Genomic DNA, 12,794 nt, shown 5'->3' with positions numbered 1-12,794 from the left:
TACTCAGTTCTATCATCCTGCAGTCTTTAAATGTGTAATTATTCTTGTTTCCCATTGGATTATTTGGTGTTTAACGGCAGATCAGGTCATTAAGGTCCATGTTTCTTGTACCCATTTTCTCAGGGACAGAGTCACCAGGCCAATAGTAAACACTCAGCAAGTGCTTATCTGGGTAGAGATAAGAACCTTGGCAGTGGTGTGTGAGTCTTGGACCTCGCTCTTTAATCTGTGGGAAATCTTTTCCAATGGCGACATGTAGGAATCACCCCAGGAACATGTGAAAAGCGACAAGGTGGCCATTCCTTGATGCCCTCCCTCCGGCCCCCCCACCCCGAACTCGGTAACTCTTGCCAGTAGATATGGGATAGACTCAAGAATAAATTGGCGCAGATTTTGGGCAAGAAGTCATATTAGGTAAATGAAGGAAAACATTTATCCATAGCGCCTTATCATTTGTATTTCGATGTTGACAACCAATGCTGTGAGTTACATCCTTGTTCATACCAGGCAAGTATAAGAGCTGCTACTTTTTGACCTGTGATTCTCATCTTTCCAACTGCCAATTTGACTGGTGCTTTTAGATCAAAATTCAGTTTTTCTCTTATTGATTTTTCTCTTGTGATGAACCAAGCAATCCATGGGAAATCCTGAAATCCTGCTAAAGTTGTGGTTCATCTTTTTTTTTTTTTTTTTTTTGAGTAGACACTGCATGCTCTTGACTTTCTCCCTTTCAGGAGACTGGGCTGGTAATGACATTTGTAACACACACGCCACATGCTTCTGAGCCGACAGCAAGAGAAACACTGGCTGAGGAGCAGACAAGGAGCCAGCTCTTCAGGTTTCTCTGTATCGGCTCAGCTCTGGATGTTGAACTAGATGAGTAGAGACAGTTTCGAAAGGAAGGGGGACGGAAAATGAGCAATGACAGGTGTTCTTGGATGAAGAAAGAGAATTTGGAGTTGATCCACTTGAACGGTGTGTATGCCAGGAGTCTGTTATTGGAGCAATGCTGAGCGCAATGCCAACATTCTCAGCAGCCCCTGGAGAAAGCTGTACCCGGATGTCAGTGGAGCACTCGATACTACACGAAGCTGCAGGTACCCAGCTCTCATTTCACTTGGTAGCATCGGTGGCCATTTACTGATCTTGATAACCAAATAGTACTGCTATTCATTAGAGATCTTGGCTACAACTCCTTAAACATTCAGTGCAAATTAGAGCTATTTATAAAGACATGGATGACAGACAGGGAGTTGAGACTTAAAACATCTACTAGGATTTTTAAAAATCTGATTTTGCATATGACATACATTGTTTTTCCCCCCTAAGTTACCTCTGTTGGTCTTAGCATCCACTGTGCATGAAGGTCAGCACTATGTACACAAATGGAGTCTTGGTTAACTCAGTCAAAGCACATTGTCCTCATACCGCCTCTTGCTGCCACAGTCAGCCAGTAGGCTGACTCTTGGAACATAGCTGGTAGCTAACAACATGCCACAGTGTTAATAACCATCAGATTTGTATATCAGAAGGAATCCCAGGAGTCATTTTGAGACCAGAGAAGTCAAGTGACTTTCCCAGGGTCACCCAGCTGGAGCCTGCGGAGCTGGGGCTCCTTCTCTGCTCACATCTAGCCCAGTCCACCAGGCTTCTTAGTGAAGAAGAAAGCTAACATTGATTCATACATAGTTATGAAGGAACACAAATTCTGTTTCCTAATCATATTAACAATAGCAGCTGGGTAATTATATAAGCACTCTTCCAAAAAAGGACATGAAAGCCAGTATAAAAGAGGGTAGTCACTTGAGTAATGTTCAAGTACCAACATTGGCACACCCTAGGGGGTGTGTGCAGCAGAAAAAAAAATTATTCATTGTGGGGAGAAATGAAAAATCAAAGTATTTCTATAGCGTGTGCCAGACAAAAGAAGATCAGACACTGTAAGTGTAAGACTGGTATGTTGATAAAGGAAGAGAGACGACAGCTAACTTCAAGAGCAAAACGTGAGCCCTTCATAGTTTAAGATGTAGTGCACTGGGACTTACATTGTACCTGGAGTTACTTGTCTGCCTGGATCGCTTTTCTGCCAGGAGGTCTTTGACCGTGTGCTTCACTCTTACGCCCTGGTACACTCGTTTGCTGTAATCTCCTGGGACTTAAGCAAATGGAAGAGTCACAGTCAGAAGCAGATGGGGGTAGCTGGGCACTGGTGGCTCATGCCTGTAATCCTAGCTATTCAAACTGTGATCCTCAGATTACAGTTTGAAGCCAGCACGGGCAGGAAAGTCGGTGAGACTGTTACCTCCAATGAACCACCAGAAAACTGGAAGTGGCGCTGTGGCTCAAAGTGGTAGATCACTAACCTTGAGCAAAAAAAGTTCAGGGACAGTGCGCAGGCCCTGAGTTCAGGCCCCATACCACTACCATCAACATCAATAACAAAGAAGTAGATGGGGTATTTAGGTCAACCTCTAGAGGGATGCATTCAAGGGCTGACAACTATGATGCGCTTCTCTCCTTTGAATGAGAAAAGTGGAATCTGAAGTGGGTTCTTGATCGTCGATGGAAAACTCAGCCATGTTCTGTGTAAGTGGAAAAAGCAATTCCATCTCCTATTCAATGACTACTCCAAGGGCCATCTTTGTTTTCTACTCTGATTTGTCAAGATGTCCTCCAGCAAGATTTACAGGCAAGGTAATCACATGATAAGGGGATTGGATGCCGTTTAAAGTAACTCATCTTGGAGAACGAGAAAGAGGTTAGATTGTATAGTTCAGGTCATGGGCAGACATCTTCCTGCCCCAGTGGATCTGAACCTGGTTTAAGGAGATGGTTCAACTGGATGACAGTAAGAAGATTTTGCTTTTGGAACAAAGTCTACTTACTGGACTCAAAAATGTATTTTGTTTAAAAAAAATATGGTGCTTGGACATGAGGACTGTACTGCTTTAAAATTAGGCCAGTAATAAAGAATGATCTACCTTTGAATATTTTACAGATGAGGAAACTGAGTTCTGGAGCTTTATGACTGGTCATGGTCTCATAGCGACCAATGAGCTGAGGTTCAGACTCAGGTCAGTTTGTAATGCGAACAAGGACAAGACTACTTTTTCAACAAAGTGGAATTACAGAGACATACACACGTACAGAGGAAATCATGTCTCCAAGTTTCTTAAATCTGTCAGCATTGCTTCTAGGGGCGGGGACCCCCTTGTCACTGAGGAGGGTCAAACAGTGACTAAAGAACCTTTCATTTGGACTATTCTAGAAAGTATTCACGTGTGGAATGAGTGGTTGAGCTAGGCCCATCTTAAGTTACTTTTAAACTCCGAAACTGTTGTTCTGCAGTCGATTGGATGGCTTCGGTCAGTCCATTTTAATTGAAGTGTTGCTGGCAGGATTTAGCATGGATGGCACAATATGCAAATATATATGGATTTGAGGCATAGAACCAAAATAATGCTACATTCTGATTGAGTTTATAGACAGCCTAAGATATATTTAACATGGATATCAAATTGTGTGATAACAAAAGTGTAAGGAAAGGAAGGAACTAAATAAAGGAAGAAATGAAGGCCTCAGGCACAGGCTGGGTGGTGGACTGGGTAGAGAGCTTGCTGGTGAGTGAAGGTGTTCAGTGCTGCCTGCTAGTTCCTGATCAGGAAAACCCATAGTCATTCAGCACCATTTCCTTCATGTGTAAAATGAGTATACATGCTGTTCTTCTTGTCTATCTTTAGAGGTGTACAAGAAAAATTGACCATATGCATATGAAAATGCACCGAAGCCACTAATGTTCACAGACCACACCTTTTGTCTAAAACAAAGATAGAGGAAAAATATCTAGATCCTAAAACAGTGTACTTCAGTAAAACCATGTACCACTTGATTCTAGGGAAACAAAATTACTTCAACTGGTCCTTTTAGCCTGAGGTTGACAGGTTGTGGTCAGTATGCTTTTTAATGAAAGAGGCTTGACATATGTCAGTCTCTTGAGCATAATGACTTGGAAGTTGTTCAGAAGGAATCTTCAGGGATGCTTCTAGAACTGGGTATGAATCTTACCTTGTTATTTTTTTAAATGGGAAAAGCCAAAGGCATTATTTATTCATCAATTCATTATCAACTGTTTTCTGTGTGTCAATGGAATACAAAAGAACAAGAAATCTAGTGGAGAGAAATATTTTTAAAAATAATTACAACCTCTCTGCACATCACTTTGCCAAAAAATAAATTAAAAATATTCTTTTAAAATAAAAATTTTAAAGTATGCTTTAAAAATAGTTACAATAGAAATGAATCAGGTACAACCACTGAAATATGCCTAGGATATTCAGAGAAATGGAGAACACATCACTTCCTTGTTGGGGCAGGGAGGGTATTTGGAGGAACAAGGCGATACTTGAGCTGAGACTAAAGATGGGCAAGATGGACAGGTGTTGAGGACAGAATAGATAAAGGCCTGGTGCAAGAAGAGAAAGGTATGAAGGAAGAAGTGGCAGGAAAGGAGGATGGGGAAACACGTAGCATCCCGCCATGATGTTTCTGGTATTTGGGACCGTGGACATCTGAGCCACTGGAGACTCTGAAGCAAGGGAGTGGTGTGGTTAGATTTGCATTTCAGATAGACTCTTCAGGCAGCTGTGTGGAAAGTGGATTTGGAAATCCCAAAGCCACAGAGAGATCATTCAGGAGGCTTCAGGAATAATTCAGACAAGAAGTTATGGAATCTGATTAATGGCGGCAGAGCGGACAAGGATTATGTATATGAAAATTATTTAGATGTGGAAGACTTAGGGAGATTCTCACATTTCCACTGTTGCTCTGGGACCCCAGTTTCAGCTCCATGGTGCAAAAGACAAAGAAACCAGGAAAGAGGAGATAATCCCTTGAAGGAGTGCAGACAAGGTTACAAGATTACAGTCAGAGAAAACATAGTACATGCCTGGTATCCAAGATAAATAAGCCTATGAATGGAAATGCCTCTGACATACTGACTCAAAAGGTCTGGACTTAGTGATTAAGGATTGGAAGTGTGAGATGCTTTCACATTTGAAAGGTGTTAGAGAAGGAAGAAAGAACTGCATGGAGAAGACAGAGACTGGTAGGGGAAGAACCAGTACGAATTGTGGGACTATGTTATTTAGAATTCAGGGAACGAGATTTCCAGAAAGAAAGGAAAAGTATTAGGTACCGTGGAATGGTCCAGGAAGATACCGACAGAAGAACATCCCTTGGTTTCAGTTCACTGGTCAGTGCTGATCCTCGCAAGAGTGATTTTTGGAAGTGCTGGGTAGATAGAATCCAGATAATAATATCAAGGAAGGAAGTGAGACAGAGACTACTTTGTGAAGCAGTTTGAGTAATAAGGGAAGCAAGCCCCATGTCAGTGACTCAGGCTTGGAATCCTAGCTACTCAAGAGGCTGAGGTCTGAGGATTGTGGTTTGTAGCCAGCCTAGGCAGAAAGGTCTGTGAGACTCTTATTTCCAATTAACCACCGGACATCTGGAAGTGGTGCCATGGTTCAAAATGGTAGAGTGCTAGCCTTCAGCAAAAAGAGCTCAGGGACAGTGCCCAGGCCCCGAGTTCAAGCCCCAGGAGTAACACACACACACACACATGAAGGAAGCAAGAGATAGGATGATAACTGAAAAGAATTACAGTGACAAAGGAAGCGTGCCTGTTTTTGTAACTAAGTATTAGTGGGTAGGAGAGAATTAAGGCTGTTTTAGTTGGGCAAGAGAAGGGCAAGGGAAATAAATTAGGATCAATGGGTACATGTTAGTCCTCAGTCTCAGAATGGAATAAAGCAGGATGGAAGTGGGGTGGGATAGCTGTGACTAAAATAGCTTTGGCATTTACATCCAACAGCGTGGAGTAGGAGACTAATTCAGATACTAAAGGTTGCAACAAGGCAGGCATCCAAGCTAGAAGGCCAGGTTAAATGGAGAGTGTATACCAGTGATTCTCAGAGCGCCATCCCTGGACCTCCAATCTTAGCGGTGGCTGGAACTTGTTAGAAAGGCAAAGTCACAGGCCCCAATTCAGATCACTGAGTCAGAAATCCTGGGGGTGGTACCTGCCTTTGAGGTAATTCTCTTGCTCTCTGAAGTTTAAGAACCATCACCATAGATATGAGCGAGGCCCTTAAAAAAGTCCCTTTCTGTGAGATGGTGTGTGTGTGTGTGTGAGAGAGAGATTGTGTGTGTGTGTGTGTGTGTGTGTATGTGTGTGTGAAGTTCTAATTTTGACCATACTGTCCCAGGACAAGGATCTGGGGGATTGATGGAGGACACAAACCAGGACAGGACATGGAGGAGGGCTGGGGATTGAAGAGGTCCGAGTTGAATCTTTTGTGTATATGCAGGTAGCCTTTGTCTTTCCCTGTCTCTGAAGGGATTTTTTTTTTTTTTTTGGCTAGTCCTGGAGCTTGAACTCAGGGCCTGGGCACTGTCCCCTTCTTTTGCTCAAGGCTAGTACCTCTACCACTTGAGCCACAGCGCCACTTCTGGCCTTTTCTGTGTATGTGGTGCTGGGGAGTTGAACCCAGGGCTTCTTCATGCATGTTAGGCAAGCACTGTACCACTAAGCCACATTCCCATAGAGGAATCAAGTTCCCAGGATGGGAAATAATCAGATAAAAACTGTTGAAGTTTTGTTATAAAACAGTCTATCTATCTTATCTACCTGTTGGCTCTGACTTGGGATAAAGTATGGGGCTGCGTGCCACAGGCCCTGTGATCCACGGCAGATATCCTCAGAGCGATTCTATTCTAGTGAGAGAAATGGGAGGTTTACATGTGTGTGAGTAAGGGAGGGAGCAGCGGGCCTGTTGGAGAGCTGAGGACAATTCTGTGGGAGGGAATGGGCCTTCGGTTGGACTTAGATGTAGATAGGTGAGGAGGAGGGAGAGAGCCCATGGATAGCAGGCATGTGTAATCAAAAGTAAAGAGGCCGGAAGGCAGGAACAAAGCTGGCAAGACTGAGTTACTTGATTGAATTCCATCACTGCATACATGAATTTCCAATGGACAGCTCCGGTTTTGAACTGGACCTTGAGACTTGAGTGTTCATCGGCCCCTGCATAGCTAGACATCTCAAGATCCGCATGTCCAGATCAGAACTTCATTTCCCCTTTCCTATTTGTTTTATGAAGTCTTTCCTACCTTGGTGGGTAAACGCTTTATCCTTCCATTTGCTCGGATCCAAAGCTCTCTAGCTATCTTTCATTCATTCTTTGTCTATTTCGTTGTTGTTTTTTCCTCCTTATAGCTCTTTTTTTTATTAATGTGCATTAATTGTCCAAAGGGGTTTTATTGTGATATTTTCATACATGCATATAATGTACTGGGATCAGACTGACCCTCTGTAACCTCTCCCCTCATTATTCTTTCTGTCATTCTTGACAACAAAATCATCTAGATGGCTCAAGGATGAAGAAGCAGGGAGAGGAGGAAATTGCCAAACAGATGCTAAGCCAAAACAAGTGAAATGACAAAGAAAGGGTATATATTTAAGAGACTGTTCAAAGAAACACACACGCACATCATACACACACATACATGCATACACACATGCAAACATACACTATGGAATACCAAGAAAAAAATCAAGAGCACAGAGAAGAAAGTCCGTTTTAATAGTGAAAGCAGAATTTCATTTTGAATATGTTAACTTTGAGGTTGCGGTGACATAAGCAAATAAAAATAAAAATATCCTATAGGATACTTTTTCCAGATGAAAACCTAGACCAGGATTAGAACTATGTTTCTAGGAAACATCTTTCAAAAGATGGTAATTAAAGCTCTGGGAATAAAGCTCTTCAAAGAGAATTTTATAACAAGAGTATCAAGATATGTACACTGACTGCTGAATTGAGATCATTTTATATAACCAGTTAAAGATAATAAAAAGCAATTCAGGCACTGAGCCTCGGGAAATGACTATAGTTCTGATTCCTGGGGAAAGATGAGGAAGTGGAAAGGATTCCTGTGAGAGAGGTTGAGGAAGAGAGTCCAGAAATTAGTTGTGTCCTAGAATGGAAGCAAGAAGGAGCATGGAGAAAGATGAATAACTACTGGTGTCATGTATAGACATCTAGTCGGTGCTCAATAAATGCATGCAATGCACACGAAGTCCTGTAGAGAAGTTGAGAAAAATAGAAGCGAGAAAGACTAGAGGGTTGGGAAAAGTGAGGCTCTGTAGAACTTGGAGAACAGTTTTATAAGTGTTGGAAATGGAACTCCATCTTCATGCAGCATGGGTGGCCAGACAATGAAATGTATCACAATCCAAGCAGTGATACAGAAAGTGAATGCCTACATTTGATAAGAGTAAAGAAAGTGAGCTGAAATAAGCCTTCGACAAGGCAGTGGAGCCCACCTAGTTTAATTCTTTAAAAAATATGTCTGGATTATTCCCCTCCCTCCTTCCCTCCCTCTCTGTGTCATCTGAAGTGATATATTTAGAGTTCAAAAGTATTATGAATATCCTTACACCCATTCCCCCCCCCCCCCGCCTCGCCGTGCATGGTGTCTATTTAAAGACTCCACACCTGCATACACTAGCAGAGAGCTTAAGAGTTTTTATTCAAATACTCTAGATACAAACTTGCATTCAGATCAGTTGTTGAGAAAACAAAGGCAAGTGTTTCCGGAGAGAAAGTACAAGCAAATTTCTCAATAGGAATCCATTTGTCCTCTTGAATTTGGGGGAGGAAAGGCACTGTTGGGTAGTGATTGGATAGGCAGAAAATTGTGCCAGTCACATCCTGGTGTCTCCTTTCTGTTGGAGAATTTGCTCCACAGTGGATTTCATGGCACAGTAGCTATAATACTGTTTTTGAAAATTAAACATTTGGTCCATCAAATCAACCTCCCTCTACTCTGAAATTGATTCAGTCTTTAAACTATAGGTGACTCCTACAGCATTTTTAATTCCAATGCTAAGTATATTTGTGGTATTTGAAACACATTATTTTTATTTTTTGGTGCTGATGTTAGTTTAGGGCTTGAACTCAGGGCCTGGACACTGTCCCCGAGCTTTTGTGCCTAAGGCTAGCACTCTGCTTCTTTGAGCCGCAGCTCTATTTTTGGCTTTTTGGTGATTCATTAGAGATAAGAATCTTTTTTTTTTTGTCAGTCCTGGGGCTTGAACTCAGGGCCTGAGCACTGTCCCTGGCTTCCTTTTGCTCAAGGCTAGCACTCTGTACCACTTGAGCCACAGTGCCACTTGTGGCTTTTTCTGTTTATGTGGTGCTGAGGAATCAAACCCAGGACTTCATGTATGTGAGGCAAGCACTCTACCACTAGGTCATATTCCCAGCCCAGAGATAAGAATCTTATAGACTTTTCTTCCTGGACTGGCTTTGAACTGCTGTCCTCAGATCTCAGCCTCCTGCGTAACAGTGAACCACTGGCATTCAGCTTGAAACACATTCTTATTTTACTATTTTTGATAACATTTTGTGGGGGTATATTTTCTTTAAAAATGTTTAGAGTCTCTAAGCAGGTACTTTTGTGACATAAGGCAAAGGAGTAAGGAGATTATGTGAAACCAACAAAACAGAAAACCAAAACTATCGCTTAACTGGAGCAAAGAGAAATCCCTCGTTTGAGTTTTCTACTGGGCAATGGGACCATGAAGATAGCAGGTGACATCTCTCTGAATTCAGGTCCTTTGCCACACCCACCAGCAGATCACCCTAGAACAGAATGAACTCTTGAACAATGGGCTACTTCGGGAGAGCCTGCTCATTTGTTCCACTGGCTGCCTGTCAGAGAGGCTCCAAGAAGGAAGTTCTGCAACAGTGGTGAACTAAACTCATGCCGGGGCCAGCCCTGGTCCTGTGGTACCCCTCTCCCACTTGCACAATCCTGGCTCGCTCTGTGAAGATCCTGCCTTCCTATGAGTCTGAGCCCCTCACGGAGGGCGAGGCAAATACTGTGCAGCAACTGAAGCTGCCAGCTCCACACCAAATAGAAGCTCAGCCCTGGGCGCTCTGCTTCTCATCTGGGGAGACTGTGGGAAACTTCTGGGATAGAAGAAGGAAGGGCAACACAGAGTATCCAAGTTTATCCACTTCACCTTGAAATGTTCAAATTATTAGGCATGTATATTTATATATACTACCCATGAAATATTAAACTTGAAACAAAGACTAAACACCAAAGCTGTAGCATTTAGCAACATTTTAGGGTGTTTTTTTTTTTAATTGAAGCTTGATTTGTTCACCTCTCCTCCCTTCCCACCTGTTAAGCCACAGAGTTGGATCATCAGAACAATACACCTGCCTATAACCAAGTCCACTTTACAGGAGACAAATACATTCATTATAGCTTTTATATTTATACATTATGCATATATCAGATACATATTATATACTATGTAATATGTTTATGAATACATTATAGCTTTGTAGCTTCAACAATCTCTTATCTCTTGAGATTAGACTTTGAATAGATGTGCTCTTTGTAAATATCAAATTTTCTTTTATGGGACTTTATAAGGCATTGCTTTTGAACTATTTCTTTTGTCATCCTTTATTAGTATTTAAAAGGGTAATGTTTATATTTCAAGTTTGTTTCCAAACAGGTGGGATTTTTTTTTACTCTATCTTGCCTTTGGCACTTAAATGAAACTGGTTAAGACATGTTCTGAATTCATGGACTAACACCCCAGTGTGTTCCTTACCCTGTTGCTAACAGAATGTCCTTGATTTATAACCTTATTAAAAGCCTAAAAGTCAAGATGTCTGGATGAGAAAAGTTCCAAGTTCTATAAAAATACAGAACTGTAAGTCCTGCTAATTTCGGGACTTAGCATATTTAACATAATTTTAAACTTTTTTTTTTTACAATACAAAGATTGTGTTAATCTACAGATAATCATTTTATGAAACGGCCATTCAATACAGTTGATCTTTCAGAATACATGCCTACCTAAACTCAATGTGAGAAAATGAAATCTAACAATTAGTAAGCACAACTAGAATGATAAAAATGTTGTTAGGAGTGTTACACAGCTGGTCTCTGCTCTGTTTTTGGAAATAAATAAACAAACAAACAAACAAAGATAAATGATCTAGCCAAACTCAGTGCTATTTCTTTTTTTTAAAACTTTATGCCATAACTGTCATATCAAAAATAAAAATTAGAATTACTGAAAAAAAATTTAAAAGCCCCATTTGCCATTGACTTACCACTTTCCATTCTGGCTGAGGCCCGTACTGAGGGGAATTGGTGTCCTGCGAGCTCAGCCTGGGAAAGCCTTCTGGACATGGTAAGGATGCTTTTGAAATGACTTGCTTTACATTTGATTAAATGCAAATCCTCCAGTGTATGTTTCTCTCCAATTTGCATCCCCAAGGTAGGTTATATATGAAGGGACTTTCTTCCTCGCTGTGAGGATTTCTATTCAGTAACAATGAGCTTCCACTAGAAGCCATTTCTCTTGAGTATCTACTCTGGAAACAAGGCATCCATTATTTGCCTCCATGTGGCATTTTCCCATTCCTTTAACTTAGCATTAGACTTTTAGAAAATATAGGTTGTATGAAAAAATAAATCCCCATAATTTCTCAGTAGGTGTTAGGCTTGTCATATTTGATCATGGGTTCTCGATTTTTGAAAAGCAGTACATCTTATAGGTGTTGATAAAAATCCTATAGATTTCATGCAGGAATAGGAATCAAAATTAATGTCAGGCAAATAAAATTAGATGTGAGCTATAGGAAAGATTTCTGAACCTGGTAATATATTAGAATTTTCAGCTTTGTCAGGGCTCATCTCAGAGGAATTCAGGATGTTCTGAAGTAGTTACCTTCTAAACAAACATTCTCGCTTGTTATAAAGAGCCGGCACCAGTGGCTCATGCCTGTAATTCTTGCTACTCAGAAGGCTGACATCTGAGGATTGCGGTTTGAATCCAGCCTGGACAGGAAAGTCTGTGAGACTCTTATCTTCAACTAACCACCAGAAAACTGGAAGTGGCATTGTGGGTCAAATGGTAGAGTGCTACCCTTGAGCAAAAAGAGCTCAGGGACAGCTCCCAGGCCCTGAGTTCAAGCCCCATGACTGACCAAAAAAAAAAAAAAAAAAAAGATCCTTTTGATGCATAGTCATGAATTTTTTTTTGTTCCAGTAAGTTCTTCCTCATTTCTTAAAAAAAAAAATACATCTAAGTAGTTGTATGAAGGCAAGGCCATTTTACAAGGTAGTTTATGAATACAGTGCATCTTTTTTTTTTTTTTTAGTGGATCAATGCACACTTTATTTCAGGAGGGCCGGGGTTTATATAGGGTTAGAAATCAATTCACAACTTCAAGGGTAAAAATTAATACTGCGTGATATCCATTTCAATACAAAAGTTGAGGATGTTGCTACTGCGAGGGAGGAAACTATTACCTACAGTGCATCTCGACCAGTGGCACCCCTTTCAACATTCTCCCCCCTCCCTCCCCACCCGTTCCCTCACTCTTCTTAATTTTGCCCCTTCACTCTTCTTGACTGCATTCACCCCTTCTTCTCTTCAGCATTCACCCCTTCCTCATTGACACTGCTTCACTCCTTTTAAATACCTGCATCTTGGTGTTTATTTTCTTGAATTTTGACTTTGCTTTTCTAAGGAATTACACTATTTGAGTTCTCCCTTGAATCTACTATATTTCAGTTAATACATTACATATACTTGCATACCACCCAACTTGTTTACTTACAACTTTATAGCTAAATCTGGCTTCCACATGTAAGGGCAAACATGCATCCTTTGTCTCTCTGGGCCTGATAAGCTTCAC

The 12,794-nt window shown here is 41.2% G+C and overlaps 1 protein-coding gene across 1 annotated transcript in view; it reads right to left on the bottom strand.

The window, feature by feature from the left end:
• Pou2af2 (POU class 2 homeobox associating factor 2) overlaps window positions 1-11,211 on the bottom strand; it is a 34,934-nt gene extending 23,723 nt beyond the window's left edge. Inside the window, exons 1-2 of the mRNA XM_048340972.1 lie at window positions 11,202-11,211; window positions 2,046-2,155 (exon numbers count right to left, since the gene is read on the bottom strand). Coding sequence (XP_048196929.1) covers window positions 2,046-2,155; window positions 11,202-11,211 — 120 coding nt within the window. The remainder of the gene's footprint in view (window positions 1-2,045; window positions 2,156-11,201) is intronic.
• Between the last annotated feature and the right edge of the window lie 1,583 nt (window positions 11,212-12,794).

This window comes from Perognathus longimembris, chromosome 3 (assembly GCF_023159225.1).
Source record: "Perognathus longimembris pacificus isolate PPM17 chromosome 3, ASM2315922v1, whole genome shotgun sequence".
Taxonomy (NCBI): domain Eukaryota; kingdom Metazoa; phylum Chordata; class Mammalia; order Rodentia; family Heteromyidae; genus Perognathus; species Perognathus longimembris.
Note: the sequence above shows the minus strand (reverse complement) of the source record. Positions and strands in the feature narration are given on the sequence as shown.